The 23,746-nt window shown below is 33.4% G+C and overlaps 1 protein-coding gene across 44 annotated transcripts in view; it reads right to left on the minus strand.

Annotated features, from left to right (window-relative positions):
• The window catches only part of LOC125683889 (CLIP-associating protein 1-like), a 94,650-nt gene that overhangs the window by 7,905 nt on the left and 62,999 nt on the right, over positions 1–23,746 (minus strand). For 33 of the 44 annotated variants that reach the window (XM_056139693.1, XM_048925391.2, XM_056139698.1 and 30 more), the window contains 11 exons: positions 23,213–23,356; positions 20,827–21,035; positions 14,834–15,077; positions 12,898–12,970; positions 12,522–12,548; positions 11,512–11,556; positions 10,690–10,750; positions 10,414–10,540; positions 9,870–10,136; positions 8,598–8,666; positions 4,075–4,191 (listed from right to left, as the gene is read on the minus strand). In XM_056139693.1, coding sequence (XP_055995668.1) covers positions 4,075–4,191; positions 8,598–8,666; positions 9,870–10,136; positions 10,414–10,540; positions 10,690–10,750; positions 11,512–11,556; positions 12,522–12,548; positions 12,898–12,970; positions 14,834–15,077; positions 20,827–21,035; positions 23,213–23,356 — 1,383 coding nt within the window. The remainder of the gene's footprint in view (positions 1–4,074; positions 4,192–8,597; positions 8,667–9,869; positions 10,137–10,413; positions 10,541–10,689; positions 10,751–11,511; positions 11,557–12,521; positions 12,549–12,897; positions 12,971–14,833; positions 15,078–20,826; positions 21,036–23,212; positions 23,357–23,746) is intronic. The other 11 variants (XM_056139697.1, XM_056139701.1, XM_056139694.1 and 8 more) reach the window with 3 other exon arrangements.

Below are 23,746 nucleotides of genomic sequence, written 5' to 3' on the forward strand. Positions count from 1 at the left end.
GATTATTATACAAATGACTTTCATTATCTGTTCATTCCTAATAAGCACTTTTAAAAATGCCCTAAGAGAAGGCAAACTCATTCTCTAACTTACAAACTTGGTATTATATTGTTTACCAGATACCCGAGAAACATTTACAAAGAGTAACTAATAACATAAAAATCTTTAAAGTCAAAGAAAACTAATAGTTAATATATAATATATTAACAGCAAATCTGTTTTTGAATGTAAATATTTGATGGATTAACACATGTGTCAGATAACATCTTCTGAATTTAGTGAAAATCTCAAAGCCTGCAAACATCTAAAAAATAAAAATAAAAATACAAAATCAAATGAATATGAAATCAAGACTCTATACAAATAATCTGTTTGCATTAAAAAAAAATGCTTTAACTTTTATATTACTTGTAAATTCAAAATAAATGGGATACCAAATAAAAATGCACTAAATCGTCAAGCCATATTAAGAGATGTTCAAAGTGTAAAAAGGCTCATTAAACATTTTGTGTGAATTTATGCAAGAGAGATGGAAGTTTTACTTGAATTCAACCAAAGAGATTAACAAAGCAATATTCATATATCTAAGGGCAATTAAATTTCCATTTCTTGCAAGGTTAACCTTGTAAAAATGGGATTTTTAAAAATCCATTATGAAATTTTACAAACTCTGAAGTTGACTCATACACCAATGAAGAGAGAGCATATGTTGTCAATAATATACCTAAATAATAAGAGTAATAAAAGGGACAATATTTCATGTTACACTCTGTATTGCCCTCATACTTGAATATAGACCAGTACTGGGGGTCTGGAGAGTCTATCATGAAAAATGGTACAGTTGTACACATACATGTATGTATAGTCATGTTTCCTATTCCGAAAACATCACAATGCAAATGTCTGTGATAAGATAACAAGTTTAGAACATTATTGTATGCTATATGTTGTATAATTTATTCTAATTTCATTAACCAAGGCAAAAATATTTTCAGGCAATTTACAAACAATACATCCAAATCATTTAAACACCAACAGCAATATTTCATACAGTAGTACATCTTCATCATCTGTGTGTTTATCACTATAAAAACTCACAACTGGTTATCTCTATATACTTCTAAAATCCTATGTCTTCTGCTGTGATATATTTGTTATTTCCTATGCTTGGGTGTAACCAACCTGGCACAGTGATTAGACATATATAAATCAAGACCTAATCATTTTTCAGACACTACAGTCCAATTTTGATGTGTTTTAAATTCCCCTTTAAATCTCATATACCAACAGTAAAAATATGCTTTCCTCAAATCAATCTTTACAGAGAGCAAAATTACAACATAAATAATTTATCTCAAGGCTGTTGGAGTGAGTTCCCTTGTCTTGTCAATATGGAATACACAGAATGCATAGAGATAAATTCCCCAGAATTCTTTCTTCTCAGCAGGAACAGGAAGTCCAATGATTGCTTTATCTTAACATTGAACAGTTACTTCCCCTTCCTCCCACACACTTGCGGAAGCTTATATCAGCTGCACTAAATGTCACAGGCCTATCTAGATTATTACAGGTATGAAGGCCGTTCAAAACAATTTTGTTTTACATCAGATGTTGAAAGAATTCATCTTATTGAGTGAAATATCTGGATGAGTTATGTTTTTACAAAAGTCATAGAATTAGGTCACAATCATTCTTATCTTTCACTGATATGGACAAGATCATTAGATAAGGCTTCAATCAAATTTTATTGTTTTGACCAACCTTGAAAAAATTACCCCGACTAAAATTTTTTTTATTGCTTTACTCTCAAGATTATTTTTTTTCATTTCAAATATTAAATTTTTTCTTGGATTTTTTTGGGGTATGAGTTGCCTACATTTTGAGGTGAATATCAAGAGCATATTTTTTGTTTAAAAACATAATTCTATCTACATAGGTCAAAATGATGGGACTCAATGCTTATTTTTCTTATTTCTTTCTCTTTCAGTAAAATTCTTTCAACACCTATTTCTAATACCTTAGCCTACTACTTTCACAACTATTGCTATGTTTATTCTAGTGATGGGCAATCGGACCAAAAACCATAATCGATTATCGACAATAATCGGACACAAGTAATCGATTAATAATCGATTATAATCCGAATTGGCATTTAAGTGTTTTCTCCTCAAATTAGATGTACCAGAATCATTAAATGTATGGAAACAACATTTGAATTCTTTTTTGTTTCATTTGTTCACAGGTAAGTAAATCAGGATTCCAATATATCAAGTGATGGAATTTATCTATAATCTCAATGTATCAAAGATATCAGAGATAGGCTCCTTTATTTGACTGTTGAATGTCATTGTTGTTACCGTCCTTCATATCTCCCGCCATTTTGTTTGCTTATTTTTGATCGGGTTTGACATACAGAAAATAAAATTTGAACAAAGTTGAAGTGATTTCCGGATTTTGTTTGGTCAACGATGTCAGCGACTTTTATTTTGTAATCGATTAGTAGCATCGTAGGTCTCTGAACGACCGACAATCGATCATCGGCGACAATCGTTTCATCACTAGTTTATTCTGTCTGTGAATTACTCCACAAAGTACAACTGTTTATTCTGTCTGTGAACTACTTCACAAAGTACAGCTGTTTATTCTGTCTGTGAATTACTCCACAAAGTACAGCTCTGTTTATTCTGTCTGTGCATTACTCCACAAAGTACAGCTGTTTATTCTGTCTGTGAATTACTCTACAAAGTACAGCTCTGTTTATTCTGTCTGTGAATTACTCCACAAAGTACAGCTCTGTTTATTTTGTCTGTGAATTACTCTACAAAGTACAGCTGGTTATTCTGTCTGTGAATTACTCCACAAAGTACAGCTCTGTTTATTCTGTCTGTGAACTACACCACAAAGTACAGCACTGTTTATTCTGTCTGTGAATTACTCTACAAACCACAGCTCTGTTTATTGTCTGAATTACTCTACAAAGTACAGCCCTGTTTATTCTGTCTGTGAACTACTCCACAAAGTACAGCACTGTTATTACTCTACAAACCACAGCTCTGTATATTTTGTCTGTGAATTACTCCACAAAGTACAGCTCTGTTTATTCTGTCTGTGAATTACTCTACAAAGTACAGCTGTTTATTCTGTCTGTGAATTACTCCACAAAGTACAGCTGTTTATTCTGTCTGTGAATTACTCTACAAACCACAGCTCTGTTTATTCTGTCTGAGTTACTCTACAAAGTACAGCTGGTTATTCTGTCTGTGAATTACTCCACAAAGTACAGCTGTTTATTCTGTCTGTGAATTACTCTACAAAGTACAGATGTTTATTCTGTCTGTGAATTACTCTACAAAGTACAGCTGTTTATTCTGTCTGTGAATTACTCTACAAAGTACAGTTCTGTTTATTCTGTCTGTAAATTACTCTACAAAGTACAGCTCTGTTTATTCTGTTTGTGAATTACTCTACAAAGTACAGCTGTTTATTCTGTCTGTGAATTACTCTACAAAGTACAGCTCTGTTTATCTGTCTGTGAATTACTCTACAAACCACAGCACTGTTTACTCTGTCTGTGAATTACCGTATAAACTCGCCTAGATGTCGGTTCACCTATAAGTCGGTTGTATATTTTGTAGCCTATTTTGGAGGCATTTGCCATTGACTTATAAGTTGGTATAACTTTTTTCAAGAATCGGTTGACAATTTCAAACCAATGCTCTAACATTTCACCTGTTTCAAATAATATTTTGTGATATGCGCTGATATTTATTCATTTTATCAACAAATCAATTTCAGTAATATACACTTTAAGTCAACGTTAATCATGATAATCATCGCAGTACAAAGTTGTTAAAAAATACTATACATTTCGCTATCAAGAAAAATGCTTATCTTCTTAGGAATCGCCTTTAAGTCGGATATAGAATTTTGGACCAATTTTTAGCTCCCTAAAATCCGACTTACAGGTGAGTATATACGGTACTGTACAAACCACAGCTCTGTTTATTCCGTTGTGAATTACTCTACAAATTGCCAAATCTAGTTAATATTCCATTTAGAATAAGTTTGACTTACTTTACTGTAATTGAGCTTGGTGAGGTGATTCCAGATACCTTCTCCAACTTTGAGATAAATGGCCACCAAACAGAAGACAGAAGACTTCCTAACTGTGCTCTGCTGGTCATCGTATCCCTAGCAACAAAATCCAAAAATCTTAAGGCATTTAATCAAAAAGAGAAATTTAATAGATTTCCAAAAGTTGAGCAGAAGTGATATATTTATCAATTAACATGCAAAACATCTAAAATCTAATTATTTTCCCAACTTATATACATGTATATAAATGTATCACCTGGATAGATAGTAAGGTACGGTAAACCTCTGAGAAAGCAAATTTCTGTGGACATTCTATAAAAATTCACTATAATCGCAATTCGCTGTACATTTATAACGAATTCGTAATTTGATTATATCGAATTTGTCATAAATCTGATTTGTTCTACATGTATACAGTTGTAAAATGAAGCAGCATTCAATATACATGCGTTTGTAATATCTCTAAGAGAAATTAAAGCCTCTATTTTCAAGAAGAAATATTTTCATACAAGGAATATACAAACTTAATTTAATTCAATGGATTATTTAATGAAAGTATAAAATTGCTGCCAAATACGCTTTCATAACACAAGTACATGTATGGCCAGATGTCAAAAAAAAATTTCAACAAAATATGATCACGGCATACAAACAGTCTGTAGATGTCTTTGAAAAATATTTGTCAATAGTAAGTAGACTGTGCAAGTTTTTTGTGGACAAATTTCTTAAAATCACACAGCTACGAAAAAAGTGTCAGGAATGTTTTTCTTGTCTCAAAATATCGTGGGAAACTCTAAATGTTGAAATGGAGTAGTGAGATGTATGTATATATAATAATAAAAAAAAAAAAAAAAAAAAAAAAAATTAAAGAAAGTAAATATCTCCAGTAGAATACAATTTTTTACTTCTATTTTAACATTTTTTGAGCAAGAGCTATCATAATTCAACATCAATATGATGAAAAATATTTGAAAAGCATCCCCGAATGAGAAAAGGTAAAAAAAAAAAAGAGGGGGGGGTGGAGAGAGAGAAGACAGGACAGAATGAAGTGGTCGGCATTGAGTCTTCAAGTATTCCCTTTACCTTTATTTGGTAAACAAATAAATCATCTAGGCCTATAAACTAAGAGCTACCAGAAATGATCTAATGTTGGTGGTTTAATTAAGAACAATTAAGGGAAATAATAAATGCAATCAACATGCAAATTTAATTAGGGCTGTTCCATTAAAACATATGAGGTACCCGGGGAAGGCACTTTAAAATTTGGGTAACCACCCATAGAAGCATAAAAATGTAATGAGGGACCACTCACAGAAGCAATTTTAGATAGTGCGGCACCACCCATAGAAGTGAAATAAATGTGAAATACACTTTTTCTTTAAATTCAATATGTATGAATGACTATTTATAACCCCTGAATAGAGGTCTATTTTCAGATGTTCACAAGCATGATAGTAAAGAGAAGAGTATCTTGGGTCTCATCACCATTCAAATAACTGGCCATCAATGAAGCTTGATCATAGAACCATCAATTTATTCTATCAAGACTGTCTTTCTTAAACACGATGAACTAAATCAATTTTATAAGTCTACCTGTTCATAAAAAGCCTAGTATTGTAAATGTTCAAAAACAACTATTAAAGGTTTTAAAATTGACTAGTATTTTGAGTATTAAAAAACAAGAAAATGTGTCTCTCCGACACTGATGTCTTTGATATTTGTTACACTACGGGTCATTGCATTGTTCACAAGGATGTTATGGAATGACAACTGGATCCTGTGATCTTAACCTTTGTAAAAAAAAAAAAATAATAGGGTTCTATGTCATTCTAAAAACTATGTACCAAGTTTGATAAACAGCCATCACTGAATGAAGTTGATTTTAGAGAGTGTCCAAATGCTATAGAATAACAACTTTTTTGGGAAAACGATAATAAAAAGCTGAAGGACTTGATCCATTTCTGACAGTTGAAGACTTTTATATCCCTCTCCAAATTTGTGTATTTAAGGTGGTACCCAACACCCAAAGGAAATAACTCTGTAAAAATCAGCTAAACCTTTTAATTCGATTTGATATCAAATTTAGAGCATCTCAGTGATCAAAAGTTTGTTTGATGAAATTTTTATATATCTATTGAAATTATTCAAATGAAAATGTGTGGTTGAAATTTCTTGAAATTAATATAAATTTTCCTTCATTGGTCAAAGTATATGAGTATAAACGAAATTTTAAAAAAAATTAAATGAGTGAAATTTATGCTAGTAATGGTGTTCGGTAACCCCATTAAAATCTATAATTCTGTAGTCATAGTTCAACATAAGATGACAAATACTAATATGAACAGGTAGAACAAGTTTTAATGATTGGAAAAATATTCTTTAAACTTCAACACAAAATACAGTTCTAATCTTTATACAAAAAACTGCACAACCAAAACTATATAGATTGTCCAAACTCTAACTTTGGCACTTTATACTCCAACATTAAGTCAATTATTTGAATTGGCATGCTACACAACAATCACCGACTTTTTTACATACCAAATCACCCAGGGTGGACACAAAATTGAAAATAATAATGCCAATCCGAATAAGTTGCCAATTTGACAAAGACAAATTCTATAAAAATGGCTATTCAAAAATTGGATAAAGCATTTGTCAAATTTAATTGTAATATGACTGTTCAAGAAAGGCCATTGCATATTGCTTTAAAAAAGTCACTGACTTGTGTATACATCGGTAACAAATACCTAGAATTCAAAACCATGTCTATAAAATAATAAGTAAAACTAGCTGCAAATCTCTGAAATTCAATGTCACGATTTTGACTTCCTATACTTTTGAGGGAAAAGTTTTTCCAGTGTCTCATATAAAGAAGTATCAGATATATTTCTACTTTTGATTTCCTTGTCCACAACAACTAAAAAGTCTGCCTTAGATTTTCTTCCAGTGTGTGTTGGCTTTTGAAAGTGTGTGTGCAATACCATTAACTCAGCAATTGTTAGTAACAATATTGGACTGTCTTTAAAACTATCTACATGTAACAATTTCTTCTGCTCTAGTTTATTACGTTCCTTTTCTTTGACATCTTCACTATTCTGTCTTCTTTTACTCCTATAAGATTACTGATAGGTGCAAGATCTGAGCTTGACAATCTATCTGGGTCACTCTCCATCAAATACTTTCAACTTCCGATTGTCAAGTCATTTGCATATGCCATATAAAGTAGTATTTACATCAATGGACAAGTATGGAGGCGAAAGCTATTTCGTCGGTATTGAAAAGGTTTGAATTTAATATCAAGTTAAAAACCGAACAGCAGACTGCAACAATATGATTTTCCTTTCTTTGTCGAAGTGGCTCAAGTAACTACATTTTCGCGCCGATTGTCAATGTTTAGCTTTTTCATTAGATCCACCTATGAGATTTCGCGATAACAAGCATGGCGGAGCAGACGAAGAATTTTGCATGCTGTACATAATAATTAATGAAAAACACCTTTATTAGACATGCCCGAGCACAAAGTTGGTACTCCTTTTGGTGTAAACAACATTTGGGACTAGATCTAATACACAGAGTTTATTATCGGTTATTCATAAGATTATTTTGCACCATTAGGAGATCCTATGGAATTGTAGCCTCATCCCGAAAACGTCAGAACAAAAAAAAATTGGATAGGGCTACATTATTGCAGCTAGAAAAAAAAATCAAAAACCGTTTCAATGGACCACGAGCACGTTTCGTTTTCCATTTTGGACAAGGGAGATAATCCTAATTTCCGGTCACTATAATTTTAGAGTCAAACCGGAAACGATAACCGGATCGCGGAACTTCATCGACCGAGATGAAATGAAGACGGAAAACGGCGTTTGTTTCACATTCTACTTTCAACCCTTCCCTTCTCTTGTTGCATTCCTCTCAGTTTCGGTAAAAAAAATATAAAGATTTTATCAAAACAACCACCCACAGATGCAGTTTTCTGGCAGTAGGTACCCACCATAGATGCAATTTTCTACCAATGACAAGCACCCATAGATTTTTTTTTAATTGCCGTCCCCGGGTACCTCATATGTTTTAATGGAACAACCCTTAGCAAGAATAGAAAACAATACCGACAATATATTTGCTAGACATGTTTTGTGTCAAAAACCCCTTTTGAAAAAGTACTAACAGAAAATTCATAAGAAGTGTGTGGATTCAATGACAAAAGAAAAGAATTTAAAAGTCACAAGTTTCAAAATAAAAAAAAACTTTGTTTTAAAAGTTGCTTTTTATGTTCATTTTTAATTCAGGAATTTACTTCGTTATATGCGTAAATTCGATGTATCCATGTTTATTAGAGACAAATACATTTTACATAGAATATATAAAGAATTTGCCTGGGAAATCAGTTTAACTTTGCTATATTCACAATATTCGAGTTTCACCGTAATTCCTTGCTGATACCTCTACCGGCGGTATGTATAGAAAGTACCTCTTCCTCTTGGACACATCAAGCTTACCTTTAGTAATCCAGGAATGATTTCTCCCATTTGTACCTCTAATGTGTCTTTGGGTAATAGCTCTAAGACCTGAAAACAAAAGACTTGACATGTAATAAACTTTCTCAACAAATATTTTTGCAAGAGAATACTTTTTAACCTTAAATTTCTTAAAATTATTTTCAATCAAGCAGAATAATAAATGGCATTTTTCATGAGAAAACATAGGAACTTTTATAATACATGTACAGAAGTTCCTATGAAATTTAATATCGCATATTCATATATTTCGGTCAATATTATATAATATCGCTGCACCAAACAATTTTCTATATATCCCTCCCCCCCAACCGATATTCTGATAAGCAAAATGTCAAAATTCGGCTATTTTAATACAAGAAGATCAATATAATGTACACAATCGATTTCTAACCAAACAACTTCACACTTTTTGTTTACGGATGGATGTGCTTAACAGATGAGAAGTCACATTTCAAACCACTCAGATTGACCCTGTGCACTAGCTGATCTTAGCTATCAATAAAAACTGCATATCCAACGTATTATTTTCTGGTCAGCAAATTCATTCAATGGTTTGTGTTTGTGTAATGTTTTTTTCTTTCATGTGACACATACATGTGGCTTGGAGTGTGAAAATCAATTAAAATTCAAATAGCTAGGATAGGAACATGTAATTGGCTCCAAATATGAATCAGTCTAATAAAAAATTGTGTGCAATATGAATTACTGAGAATCAAGAAATAAAAGGTTTGGGTATTGATCATTCAATGACCAAATATTTCTACCGATGTGCAATTTGTTGTGGCCCAGGAAGTTCTGAAATTTACAATTTATGCTCCCTTTGTCCCAAAATTTGATTTAAACAAAATAGATAGGCTTGGAAAAAACCCATTAGATATATGATTTGATAGATATCTTGATAAATATAATACAAGAGGGTGAATATAATATTCTATTTTTTCTAGTTTATAAGATCTCGACGAATCAGAAAGTTCAGGACTATTAAAACATGATAAAATTGATCATGAAGGCACTGTATTGTTTTACCCCCATTCAAAACAGGTGTGCAGCGGACTAGAATATTCCCAACATCTCCTGCAGCAGGTGACAGTTAAATGATGTGTAGGTTATTGCTACATATTTTGTCAGCCATCAAATTCAGTAAGTCACTGGTTCAGAGCAAACACAGTGATCCTACAATGATTCTATAGACTATATTCACTACAGAACTAGTATGACAAATAGTGCACGCATGGTTGAATTGATCCATACCTTGTTTTGCATTTTAATGGCCGCCAGGTTGACAGGATAATTAGCAGTGCTGATGATTGGGTTTAGGATGCGGACACAAGTTTCTGGTGGCAAGTAATTTGCCAGTGTGTCAGCACATTCCTCTGCGGAGCGAACCACTTCTCGCTCTGAATCCTTATGAGCCTCCAAGATCCGAAGAATCGTCAGCTCTGTGTAATCTTTAAATCGACTAGGTTGATTTTTTAGAATTTCTCTAAGTACCCGTAATGCTAATGCCCTAACATGTCCCTGAAAAGACAATTTTTAAAATGTAGCCATAGTTCTAGTATCAGTTCATTAACAAAGCTCATAAATATCTGATGTACAAGCACTGTACATTTCCAGGAAACGTGTTTCCCTGAATCACCTCACTTGTATATCAGCGTATCTTTCCCTGAATCACCTCACTTGTATATCAGCGTATCTTTCCCTGGACCACCTCACTTGATCGTTATGATTTTAAACTACATTGTATAAGTATGATTTACAAAATCATTTCATATCCATAATATGTACATGTACTTACATTTGTGTCTCCCAGGGTCTCCAATAAAACAAACAGAATAGTTTTGAAATGTTCATCCCAGAAATTAAATGTACCCTCCCTTGTCATTTTGATCAAGGACAGCATGGCGTCCTTTCGTTCATTATTCCTACAATCAAACATACAATTATGACAAAACACGTAAAATATGCATATTTGTACGAGGTAGAAATATTAATGTGGACCATAATATTCAGCAAATTTTCATTGATCAATAGTTTTGAATTTGTTTCTAGTACACAAATGAATTTTCTGTACCTTTTGTTGTGATTGGACAATTCAGTTAAAATGTTTGTGATGATATCATTATCTGTGGACTCTGAAAAGAAGACGGAAAACGTCTGATTCAAGAATTTCTATATCTAAAATTTTACGTGATTCAAAGTGGAGTGATGACTGATAATAATACATGAATGAACAAATTACTTGAAGAAAACTAAAAGTATAAAACTTTGAAATTTCTAAATGATATTATCTCATAAAAAATTATGTAAATACTGGAGTATTCAATTAGCAAATAATTGGTTTCAACAAAACTAAAACAGTTCATGCAGAAAAAACACATGCTTTCTGAACAGAAATAAAAATGAACATGATACATTTCTAACCATGATATACATGTGAATTCATATCCCGCTGTGTCAAGAATATTAATGAATAAACATTTCCCTGTAGTTGGTGCATAAATATGGACACAAGTAAACAAAGGTATCCAGTAAAAGCATGCATATAAATTACACGGTTAGTGTTGCCTTATGGCAGATGTAAAATATATTTTGGCTGCAGCCATTTGTATAACTATGCAGAGAACTCTAGTCTTGACAGTGCAGAAAACATGAATCTCTAATGACAGTCACTAAGAAGTATCCAAAGTACTAGAAAAAGTAACACAAAACGTCATTCCTTGACAATATGTAGACATTATTTAGACATGATATACACTGGATAAAGGGACCTTCACTGCAGGGTCACATGACTAATCATGTGACTTGACTCACAAGTTTAAGTTAGCTGTTAAAACAAGTCAGTGAAAATAACAAGAAGTCACAAGAAAACACAGGTAACCTGAAAGTAACCTACCATCATGCTCAGAGCATGAAAATCCTAAAATGGCTTTCCAGGGATCTATACAAAATAAAGTTTTCTCCTTTTCATACATTGTTTGCCAATCTTGACTTAATTCACCAACTCAATGATAACCAAGATATGATGAGAAGATGATGGTATACATAAATGATTAGAGACAGAGTAAATGACTTCTGTGTAGTTGCAAACACTTACAAAGGGCTACAAAAGTTCCTGTTAGTCAACACAGTCAACATTTAATACATGTATATATTCGATGGATATAATGTTTTAGGCCTGGCCATGTTTTTTTTTATTGGCTTTAACTCATTAACGCATACGTTACCTTATATCAAAATTTTAAAAAAAAAATCTCTATTGTAGAAATGAATTAGATCTGTCGTAGTTAATATGTAAAATCCATTATGATATTATAAGGAAATACTTATATGTAGGTTATAGTAATGTCATTAAAATATACATTATCATGCTTTATTGGAAGTGAACAACTACACAGAATTCATGTAAAAAACAATAGTGTATTATACAGCAGATGTATATTTCAATAGCAACACAGAGTAGTAATAGTACAGGTGTAGTCAGAGTGCAATGTGCGTGTTTTAATAACATGTGCCTGCCAGGATTCATAACATCAGTAAGTGTATATATTGCCTACATATTTCTCCAACAAAAAATGTGTTTTCAAGAAGCAAATGGGTCTTAGAGCATCTACAGTGTCTATAGAGAGATTACACCTGATCATCCGACTTTATATGAATCTATGTAAAGTGTTTTAGAGGTACTTACTCAGTAATCTAACATCTTTTTTTTTTTTTTTTTTTTTTTTTACTATTATAAATACGCCCCATCTAACAATACTTGAGAATTAGTGGATAATCATGTACAGTGGCACTAATGATTGGATTTAAGGTATTTGAAATAGAATTAAATTATGTGTTGTAAATATATGAACACAGATAAATAGGAGTACATTGCTACAGAGTACAGTGGCCAGTACAACTAACCTGGGAGAACTATACAGTTTATCATTTCTGAAAATTTCATAACATTTCTATCAAGACTACTGTCAACGAGAGTTTACAAGTGTTTTTGTAATCATAGAAAATTTTGATAGTAAATAATAGATGTGTAAGGATTTCTTATTTTCAAAAAGTGTAGATCCTATAGTATTTTCCATCTTTTTTATTCAGCGAAATCTGTACTAAACATTAATCAGTAGACATATGTATATAGAACATGCAACAAGAAGAGAATATTCACTATTCATTAAATATTTGCTATTATCATCATGGTCTTGAAATGTAGCTATGACACAAAGAGGTAAGTTGCTGTCAAAATGGTTTTGTAAGGCAAATTACAGAATATACACAGGAATCTTACCTTCATTAAATAATTCACTTTCGTCTAACTCAGCATCTGCAAGGCGTGACCGGTTGTTGTAACCATTCATTGCCTGAAAAACATGTAACAGAGTCTGATGAGCAAATCAATACCTTTATGTCTTTGTATTCAAAAGTAAGCAGTATCATAATATACAGTGTAATCTGTCTAAATCGGCTATGTGTGGTTCCAAAGAAATTGGCCGGTTTACAAAGAGTATGGAGTGCAGAATGTTGACAAATATGAGTTACTCCCCTTGTATTCACTGTCTTTGCATACGGGTGTAATGATTGCTAACGTTTTATCGTCTTACAAAATCATTCAAAATGCAAAAAAACAAAAATATATAAAATTATCTATATTATATATATATGAATGTGTCAATGTTTTATTTACAAATACATTCTAGTTTAAACAGATATTCACATATATGTCTCTGCTCACACATACAAAATCAATTTATTTCTTGAAATAAAGAGTCAAATGTTGTTTGTTAAAATTATTTTGTTTTCAGTTGTAGATTTAGATTCTTGTATTGGGATTAGGTAGCTATTGTTGTGTTCCTTTGAAATAGTTGAAATCTTTATTAAACAGTTTAAAATCTCAGAATTATTTGTGCAGTTTTCTGTTGGTAAATTGTCAATTTCGTCTAACATCATCGTCGTCCTCAAGTGCTACGATCGTCCTGTTTATATTGGTCTAGAATTTGTCTTTTCATAAATGTCTATAATGGAAATCATATCGCTTTCAACTGTCTTAATTTGTGAAACATAAACTTCTGTAATGCCAAGTGATCAACTGGACATTGCGAGTTGAGCTAACCTAACTGTATCATCACTGTCTGACTCGACAGAGAACTCAGAGAGGTCCACAAAGGGAAACCTCGCTTTTAAGAAACATGACTGGATTGTTGACAATTTTGTTTCATTTCAAGAATGTATAGAATTCATCAATTAATTGAACTTTGTCTTTTAACATCAGTTCTCGTCTCTGTCGTTTTGGGGGAGGCCCGTGCACTATTAAATGCCTTTTGCATGGTACTGTCACAACTGACAAGTGCATCCCCCAAAATATCAGGTTTTATTCTATCTAGACTGATTCGATTCATCTCCATTTTAACTTTTTTACTTACCTGAGGCCCCCTTGAGACAACCTTTGTGTATACTGCGCGTGATCGACCAAATACCTAGAGTTTGGTCATCGTGGAGTGGCTGATTTAGATATGGTAATTAGATTTAATTACGAGCAGTTGGGATCTTGTGTAAACTGTATAAGATGGAGTGTGAAAATTAGGTGGGGTGTCATCGAGTGGCTGGTTTACAAAGGATAATTAAAGTCAATTGATAGCAGTTGGGACTGCAAGCCGGCTGATATACAGAATACACAGTATCCGGAGTACAGGGAATTGTTGATAAAGGATTATATTTTGTGGCTGGAATTGACAGAGCACCGGAGTACTCAAAGGCCGATTTGGACAAATTATACTCTTATCTTCATATCAATGAAAATGACTAGTAGTTTATATACATCATGTCTCTATAGAACAATTACATGGATTCACGATGCACCGGAGATTGACAAAGCAGAGTGTCTTCTGTACGTGTAACTCACCATTACAACTAATTGAACACTTACAGAGTGTAGTGTGACTAATGCGTGTCAATCTTCTGTACGTGTAACTCACCATTACAACTAATTGAACACTTACAGAGTGTAGTGTGACTAATGCGTGTCAATCTTCTGTACGTGTAACTCACCATTACAACTAATTGAACACTTACAGAGTGTAGTGTGACTAATGCGTGTCAATCTTCTGTACGTGTAACTCACCATTACAACTAATTGAACACTTACAGAGTGTAGTGTGACTAATGCGTGTCAATCTTCTGTACGAACACTTTCTGTTGACAAATCATCAGATGCACTAAAACCTCACCTCATCTGAGTATTGGGAGGGGTTGTAGTTGCCCTTTCTGGAATCCACAGCATCAGGGCTGTCATTCCGTAAATCCTGTATCCCACTGTCCTGTGAAGTAAACTCTCGTTTCTTCTTCACCGGATCATAACTCTCCAGTTTACTATGAAAGCTCAGATTCTGAATGTCCGCTGTGGTCTGCTTGATAGAGTTGTAAATGTCTTCTGGATTCATGTTCTCTGTCTCCATTTCATCATGGTGACCCCTGCAAAGAAGATGGCTAAACAGTCAAGTCTAAGTATCAGTCATTCTTAGGTTTAAACTATCATTAATTTTAATGCAGGTCTAATTTTAATTTATTTCACCATATTGACATGCCCACAAAAGAACTACTTTAAAGGACACATCGCATTTTAAACTTTTTAATTTTTTCAGCAAAATTAATTCATTTCATGCCTAAAACTACTTTACATGTGTTTTAAATGAAACAGTTTGTGTAGTTTTCGAGTTTGATAGCAATGAAATTCAAATCTTGCGATATGCATATTTTCTTCGATATTTTACGCGCCATTATCTGTGACGTCATATGCGACCTCGAGCGAGAAGATTTGAAAACAGTTGTTAGCAATTTCATAAACAGATTAGATTTAATTGACAAACAAACAATTATCACATTAACGGCTTGTAAATAACACTGCATTGGGGGTGTTTTGTGCCGTTTAAGGGTGTACTTGCTGTCAGTAGAGATGATTTTTCAATTTTTGAAGGAAGGTACGAGGGACAAGACGTGAATATTTTTTGTCGGCACAACGACTTCGCCATAAAAAACCCAGTAGAATTTGTCCCTGTACTTTTTCAAACAAGCACTTGGACAAAGACATAGATAAACTGCGAGAAAATGGTTCTATCGAAGCTTCGCACTGTTACATATAGGCCTACAGCATATGCTTTCCGTTCTGTTCTCAAATTCAATACACACTCTCACCAACTAACCTTCACCTTGCAACAACATATAGGCAGAACTTTGCTAGCAGTGTCTACCAACTGGTAGTTTTAAAAAAGAAATTTAAAGATAAAAGATAATTGAACTTTCAATTATAAATAATAAAATATGATATTTCCCAACTTTGAATTGAATTATAATGCTTTCATTTTTTTCAAGGAACGCGTACATGTTTACAACAACAGCACGCCGCGCTCCCACTTCCTAAGTAACAACGTGTAGATAACAAAAAATAATGATTAATCAAATAGCTTGAATAAAATAATTTAAAAGTATTGTGATTTTCACGATAAGTTTGATCATTTTTATTATTATTATTATTTTTTTTTTTAAATGCTCCCGTGACAGTAGGCCTAGTTGTCAATGAAACATAATCATATCATAATTTAGGCCTATCTAACTTCTCCAAAAATAAATTTAATAATAATTGCACTGTTTATTTTAGAAAAGCAACAACGCTAATTACAGTTGTTTACAGAAATAGCATTACCAAAGTGTTTAGACAGTGATCCCATGTAAACATCATTTACTCGCAAATTTATGCAGATTTCATACTCGCTTTCCTCGCTACATTTGGGTCGCTATTTGTATGCACTGGTGGCTAAAAGATATAAGACTTGGGGAAATTTGTCAACATCGAAATAAATGTTATCCGTGGTAAATAAATTAGGCCCCTAAAACCCGATTTTTAAAAAATATCTAACACTACTTTCACAACAAGTTGATCGACGAAGGTCGCATATGATGTCACTGTACCACGTGACTACCTATCTAATTAACAAGGCTTTTTGAAATCGGAGCTTAGATTTAAGTCCGTATTGTGGCTAATTATCGCAATACTTCATCGAACGAACTATTACAATTAATTTCTATAAGCATAAGAAGACAAAATGCATATAATTCTGTATACTTTGAAAACACGAGATGTGTCCTTTAATAAGGGGCCAATATGCTTATAATGTCACCTTGACTCACCTTACTCATACACAGGTGAAACATGTACTTGTAATCATTTGACAAACTTATTTAATTATCTATAATAATCATTTACATGAAGATCGTACCCAAGCTGCAAAAAGCACTTCCTTGGGGACACTTTCCACGACAAAAAACAAAACAAAACACACAAACAAACAAAAAAAACCCCATAAAACAACAAAACAAACAGCCTACAATAAAAATTTCCCTGGGGACACTCTCAAAGTTGATAAGCAGTCTGAATCAAGGTTTAGAGGTTGAAATTATGGTCCCTTTCAGCGTAAGATGGGGCATCATTATTCTATAGAAAAAATAACATTCCATGATACTAAATAGTCACATGACAGAGTCCTTCCTTCTCTCACCAGAGGACAGACATCTTGCATAAGCTTCACTTCCATCTCTGTCAACGCTTGCAAATTAGCTCCTGAATCACATGACAACTTAATCCCGTGTTATAAGCAATTGAAATGGTGGATGACAACTCGTCTAAAATGAATTCAATTTATTCACACAAATATTTTATTGATCACAGTATGAATATGAAATATTACATCTTAATCATAGTAATGATAGGCGAAAGATAACAGTGATCAATCTCATAACTCCTATAAGGAATACAAAATAAAGAGTTGGGTAAAACCACGGACCACTGGATATACCAGAGGTGGGATCAGGTGCCTAGGAGGAGTAAGCCTCCCCTGTCAACCGGTCACACCTGTCGTGATCAGGTAAATGGAGTAGTCTGTAGTCAAAATCAGTGTGCCAAGATTGATTGATTGATTGTATCTTGTTTAATGTCCCTCTCGAGAATATTTCACTCATATTGAGATGTCACCAATACCAGTGAAGAGCTTCAAATTTAGGCTTATGTTCGGCGCTTATGGTCACTGAGCAGTGAGGGTTCTTAAGTGTGCCACACCTACTGTGACATCCGTTTTTAAGGTAATCTCTGAGAACCCATGACATTCACACCTGATGCAGAGCATTTGGCGATGGAACTGTCACTACCTGTTTTAACAACTTAGATCTGTTGCGGCCAGGATTCAAACGCCAACCTTCTGCATGCAGGGTGAACGCTCTACCTCTAGACCATCGTGTGCCAAGAATGGCCAAACAATAGGTATGAAACATGTCAGACAACATTTGACCCAATGATAGGTTATATTGGCATACTAGATCATTATAATGACCGTACGACTTTGTGAAATGCTGACTTTAAACGATAATGCTGAAACCCCTGTAACATCAACTTCTTTGTCAGTAGCCTGCCTCGATTTAAAAACTGATCATACACAGAACAAGCCTTTGCATATCAAACAAGAGGCCCATGGGCCTAGAATCACTCTTCTGATACATTGTAGAACATGCAAAAATTCTCACTAACCAAGATTCATCAATTAACAAAGTTTGATGATGTTAAGTCAAATAGTACCTGAAAATTTAAATGTAACTGTCCAAAAGTAGGTCACGGTGACCTACTTTTGGTCGAAGAAGACTTAAGATGCATCAACTGACAAGTCAAATAGTATTCAAGTATTCAAATATAGCCGTAAAATTCCAAAAGAAGGCCACAGTGACCTTCTTTTTGGTTGACACACTCCAAAGACTCAAGATGCATCAACTGACAAAGTTTGATAATTGAAGTCAAATAGTATCCGAAATATTCAGATATAAATGTCAAATTCCAAAAGTAGGTCACGGTGACCTACTTTTTGGTCAACAAACTATGAAGACTCAAGATGCATCAACTGACAAAGTTTGATGATCCTAGCTTTCATAGTGTCCAAAATATGCATCTAAAATTGAAAATGTGAAATTTGAATGTCTGCAAAATTCAAAATGTAGGTCACTGTGACCTACTTTTTTTATAAATATGTTTCGAGGCCTCTAGACGCATCAACTTACAAGGTTTGATGATTCTAAACCTCTCGGTATCTGAAATAACAACCTAAAATATATTCATAAATGATTAGCCATAAAATTCAGAAAGTAGGTCATGGTGACATACTTTTCACATGACGCAGTTCAAGGTCCCATGATCCATCAACTGACAACTTTTGATGATCATAGGCTCAAAAGTGTCCAAGATATGCATCAAAATCCATTTAATAATAATTACCTGCGAAATTCAAAAAGTAGGTCACCATGACCTACTTTTGAGACAACATGATATTAGGTTCTAAGATGCATCAACTGACAAAATTTGATGATCCTAGTCCTTATACTAAGCAAAATATCTAACCCAGGATGATGGCTTGAACAATTTTTTATCTACAACCTATCCTCATCCTTATGCATAAGTTTGGTGATAATTTGCCCAGTGGTTCTTGAGAAGAAGATTTTTTAGCAACCACTACTTTTGTTTGCATTTTTCTAATTATCTCCCCTTGTTAAAGGGTCACAACCCTAGTTTTAGTACAAATGAAAGCCCTTGGGCCAAGGATACCTTGTGACAAATTTGACAAAAATTGGCCAAGGGGTTCTTGAGATATAGCCCTTTTTCCAAAAAGTTGACACACACCGCACGCCAGACATATGGCCATATGATTAGCTCTTTGAGCCTTCGGCTCAGAAGAGCGAATAAATTTAGAGATGTAAACACCATATGCAGGTGATAATGGAATAATGCTGCATAAATTTGGGAAGTTGACGATGGAGAAGCTGAAATCATCTAGTTTGTCGTAAAGTTGAGTTTTTAGTTTGCTGTTAATATTCATTTTCAATAAAATATCCAAGTATGAAGCAGATGTGGAGGACTCTGTGGTGTCTTTTATCTTGAGTTCACAGGGATATATCGAATCGACATATAAATAAAAACGATTAATGTTAATAGATAAAACGTTGTCGACATGTCTAAATGTCAAGTTGAAGGCCACAAGCAAGAGATTTTTTATTCTCATGTAGAAGCTTTTGAATAAACTCCGCTTCATAAGAATATAAAAACAGGTAAGCTGAGCACAATTTGTGCAATTGCATGAACAATTCAAACATTTCATTGGTAATGTTTGCACTGAATTATTCCGAAAACATTTACATATATCAGAACAGGTTTCTTTATTAGAAATCAAAATAGAAACACCAAACATGAGTTAACACTTGCTTTTGTAGATTGACTCAACTATGAAATCCATGAAAATTGGTGCTCAACGAATAATAGTAAAGTATTGTGCTTGTTTATTATTGGGGACATCATGTATAGCACTACATGATAAATGTAGTTGTGTTAGAGTCTATTAAACTCTTCCATTATCCCAAAGGTAAACTTTTTCTTACCTTAAGAAATACAAGAAAATGCATTCAACTGTTGTTCTTCTGCACTTTTACAGTTTTCATTAATTAAATACTTTATTTTGGCTTCAAAAAATGAAAGTGGAATTTGTTGAACTCATTGTTTAGAATTTGTATAAGAATCTTGTACAATAGCATTAACAATATTGCAAGTGAAGACATAACCTCTGGTGAGAGAATGAGAGTCCCTATTTAGGGAGTCTCTAAGACCGTCTAGACTGGACTATTGGGGATCAATAAGACTGTGTAGACTGGACTATTGGGGATCAATAAGACCATCTAGACTGGACTATTGGGGATCAATAAGACCATCTAGACTGGACTATTGGGGATCAATAAGACTGTGTAGACTGGACTATTGGGGATCAATAAGACCATCTAGACTGGACTATTGGGAATCAATAAGACTGTGTAGACTGGACTATTGGGGATCAATAAGACAGTCTAGACTGGACTATTGGGGATCAATAAGACCGTCTAGACTGGACTATTGGGGATCAATAAGACAGTCTAGACTGGACTATTGGGGATCAATAAGACTGTGTAGACTGGACTATTGGGGATCAATAAGACCATCTAGACTGGACTATTGGGGATCAATAAGACCATCTAGACTGGATTAATGTTAATATCATCTAACTGTGTCCTCACATTTTTTCCCCATTTCAAAAGTGAACTCCCTTATCCTGATGCATATGAAACTTGAAAACAATGACTTCATAAAAAACTTTTTTGAAATTACCTTGATGGAGGCCGACTTCTGTTTTGTTGGGGTGTGACATTTTTAGGGGACAGCACATCACTGTCTCGACTGTCCCGGCTAGCACTGCGCATATGTGTCTGTAGGATCTTAGTGGCACTATCTTGGAATGGTTTGGGAAGATTCGTTAACATCATGGACAGTTCAGGAGCATTCAGGTTAAAAAGGTCAATCAGTACTAACTGGGCAGCCTAAAGTGAAACATCATTAAAATAAATACATCTGTTATGTGAAACACTTGACAACCATTAGTGGATACAATGTATAGATCTGTTGTGTGAAACACTTGACAACCATTAGTGGATACAATGTATGGATCTGTTGTGTGAAACACTTAACAACCATTAGTGGATACAATGTATGGATCTGTTATGTGAAACACTTGACAACCATTAGTGGATACAATGCATAGATCTGTTATGTGAAACACTTGACAACCATTAGTGGATACAATGTATGGATCTGTTATGTGAAACACTTGACAACCATTAGTGGATACAATGTATGGATCTGTTATGTGAAACACTTGACAACCATTAGTGGATACAATGCATAGATCTGTTATGTGAAACACTTGACAACCATTAGTGGATGCAATGTATGGAGCATTGAGACTACTACAGAACTACTTTTATGTTTTGGATCTCTGGATTTAGAAAGCTGTCTTAACACCTTATGTCTAGGTAATAGTACCTTTAGTACAGTAACTCTAATCTCGAAGTCTAATACAACACAAATAACGTTATCAAATCTAAAAATTTTATTGCCAAAACAGAATTTAAACTTAATATTTACTCTAACATATAAATGTACGGGTTTTAAAGTGAGTTATTACTGTAACATATACATGCTCAGGTACTATATAGTGAGCATTTACTGTAGCATACACTCTGTACATGTACAGGTTCTATATAGTGAGTATTTACTGTAACATACATGTACAGGTTCTATATAGTGAGTATTTACTGTAACATACGTACATGTACAGGATCTATATAGTGAGTATTTACTGTAACATACATGTACAGGTTCTATATAATGAGTATTTACTGTAACATACATGTACAGGTCTCTATATAGTGAGTATTTACTGTAACATACATGTACAGGTTCTATATAGTGAGTATTTACTGTAACATACATGTACAGATTCTATATAGTGAGTATTTACTGTAACATACATGTACAGGTCTCTATATAGTGAGTATTTACTGTATCATACATGTACAGATTCTTTATAGTGAGTATTTACTGTAACATACATGTACAGATTCTATATAGTGAGTATTTACTGTAACATACATGTACAGGTCTCTATATAGTGAGCATTTACTGTAACATACATGTACAGATTCTATATAGTGAGTATTTACTGTAACATACATGTACAGGTTCTATATAGTGAGCATTTACTGTATCATACATGTACAGGTTCTATATAGTGAGTATTTACTGTAACATACATGTACAGGTCTCTATATAGTGAGTATTTACTGTAACATGTACAGGTTCTATATAGTGAGTATTTACTGTAACATGTACAGGTTCTATATAGTGAGCATTTACTGTAACATGTACAGGTTCTATATAGTGAGTATTTACTGTAACATACATGTACAGGTTCTGTATAGTGAGTATTTACTGTAACATACATGTACAGGTTCTATATAGTGAGCATTTACTGTATCATACATGTACAGATTCTATATAGTGAGTATTTACTGTAACATACATGTACAGATTCTATATAGTGAGTATTTACTGTAACATACATGTACAGATTCTATATAGTGAGTATTTACTGTAACATACATGTACAGGTCTCTATATAATGAGTATTTACTGTAACATACATGTACAGATTCTATATAGTGAGTATTTACTGTAACATACATGTACAGATTCTATATAGTGAGTATTTACTGTAACATACATGTACAGGTCTCTATATAGTGAGCATTTATTGTAACATACAATAATTAGCACATTTCCTCACAAAAAGTCAATACAGTTTATTATCTCCAAATTAACTAATTAGATACATGAAAACGCAAACATATCACTATTCAGAGCATTTGGAAATGGATTGGGAAATTTGTAGGTAAAGATATATTCAACAAGAGGTACTGTGAGCAATGCTCACTAAGAATGATTATTATTATCACAGAGTGATTCCTATATACCCCCAGAACTTCGTTCGGGGGGTATAAATATACTAATTTTTTTTCTTCGATAAACCCATAACAGATTTTGCAACCGATTACCACCGTTCTGACTGAGTAACTCGTTAACCGATTAAAAATTGCCATCCCTAGTATATTAATATACCTTGATCAGGATATTTGTTTATCAACAACCTACAACTTACCTTTCTGACTTCAACACTTTTCGGTTCAGTTGTGAAGTTGATAATGCGAGACAAAACAAGTCGAGTATCTGCTGAATTGACGAAGTCTGTATCATTCATCATTAACACCAGATTATGCATGAAATTTAACAGAGATGCTTTCACCTGAAAGTGGAGGAAAAAAACCCATGTGAAACTGGTCTTACATTATTTAGACAATATATTCTATACAATATCATTACATGTACATTACAATTAAACACTGAAGAAATATACATAGATGGTAGCTAGCCTAGATAACAATTTTCAAAATTTCACTGCATAGTCATATGCGATAATGAGATTAGATGATTAAGAGTATTTTTTAATTATAATGAGCTTTTATGTGGCTAAAAATGTAGCAAGATATCAATATTTTAAACATTCAAAGGCACATGTTAAGCATTTCACAAGACAAGTGCAATTTACATAGGTAGAGGGCAGACAGTGGAATTTACAACACTAATTCTAAGTTAACCTAATTGTAAGACAAGATCACTTTCATTCATCCCAAAT

The sequence above is a fragment of the Ostrea edulis genome, chromosome 6 (assembly GCF_947568905.1).
Source record: "Ostrea edulis chromosome 6, xbOstEdul1.1, whole genome shotgun sequence".
NCBI lineage: Eukaryota > Metazoa > Mollusca > Bivalvia > Ostreida > Ostreidae > Ostrea > Ostrea edulis.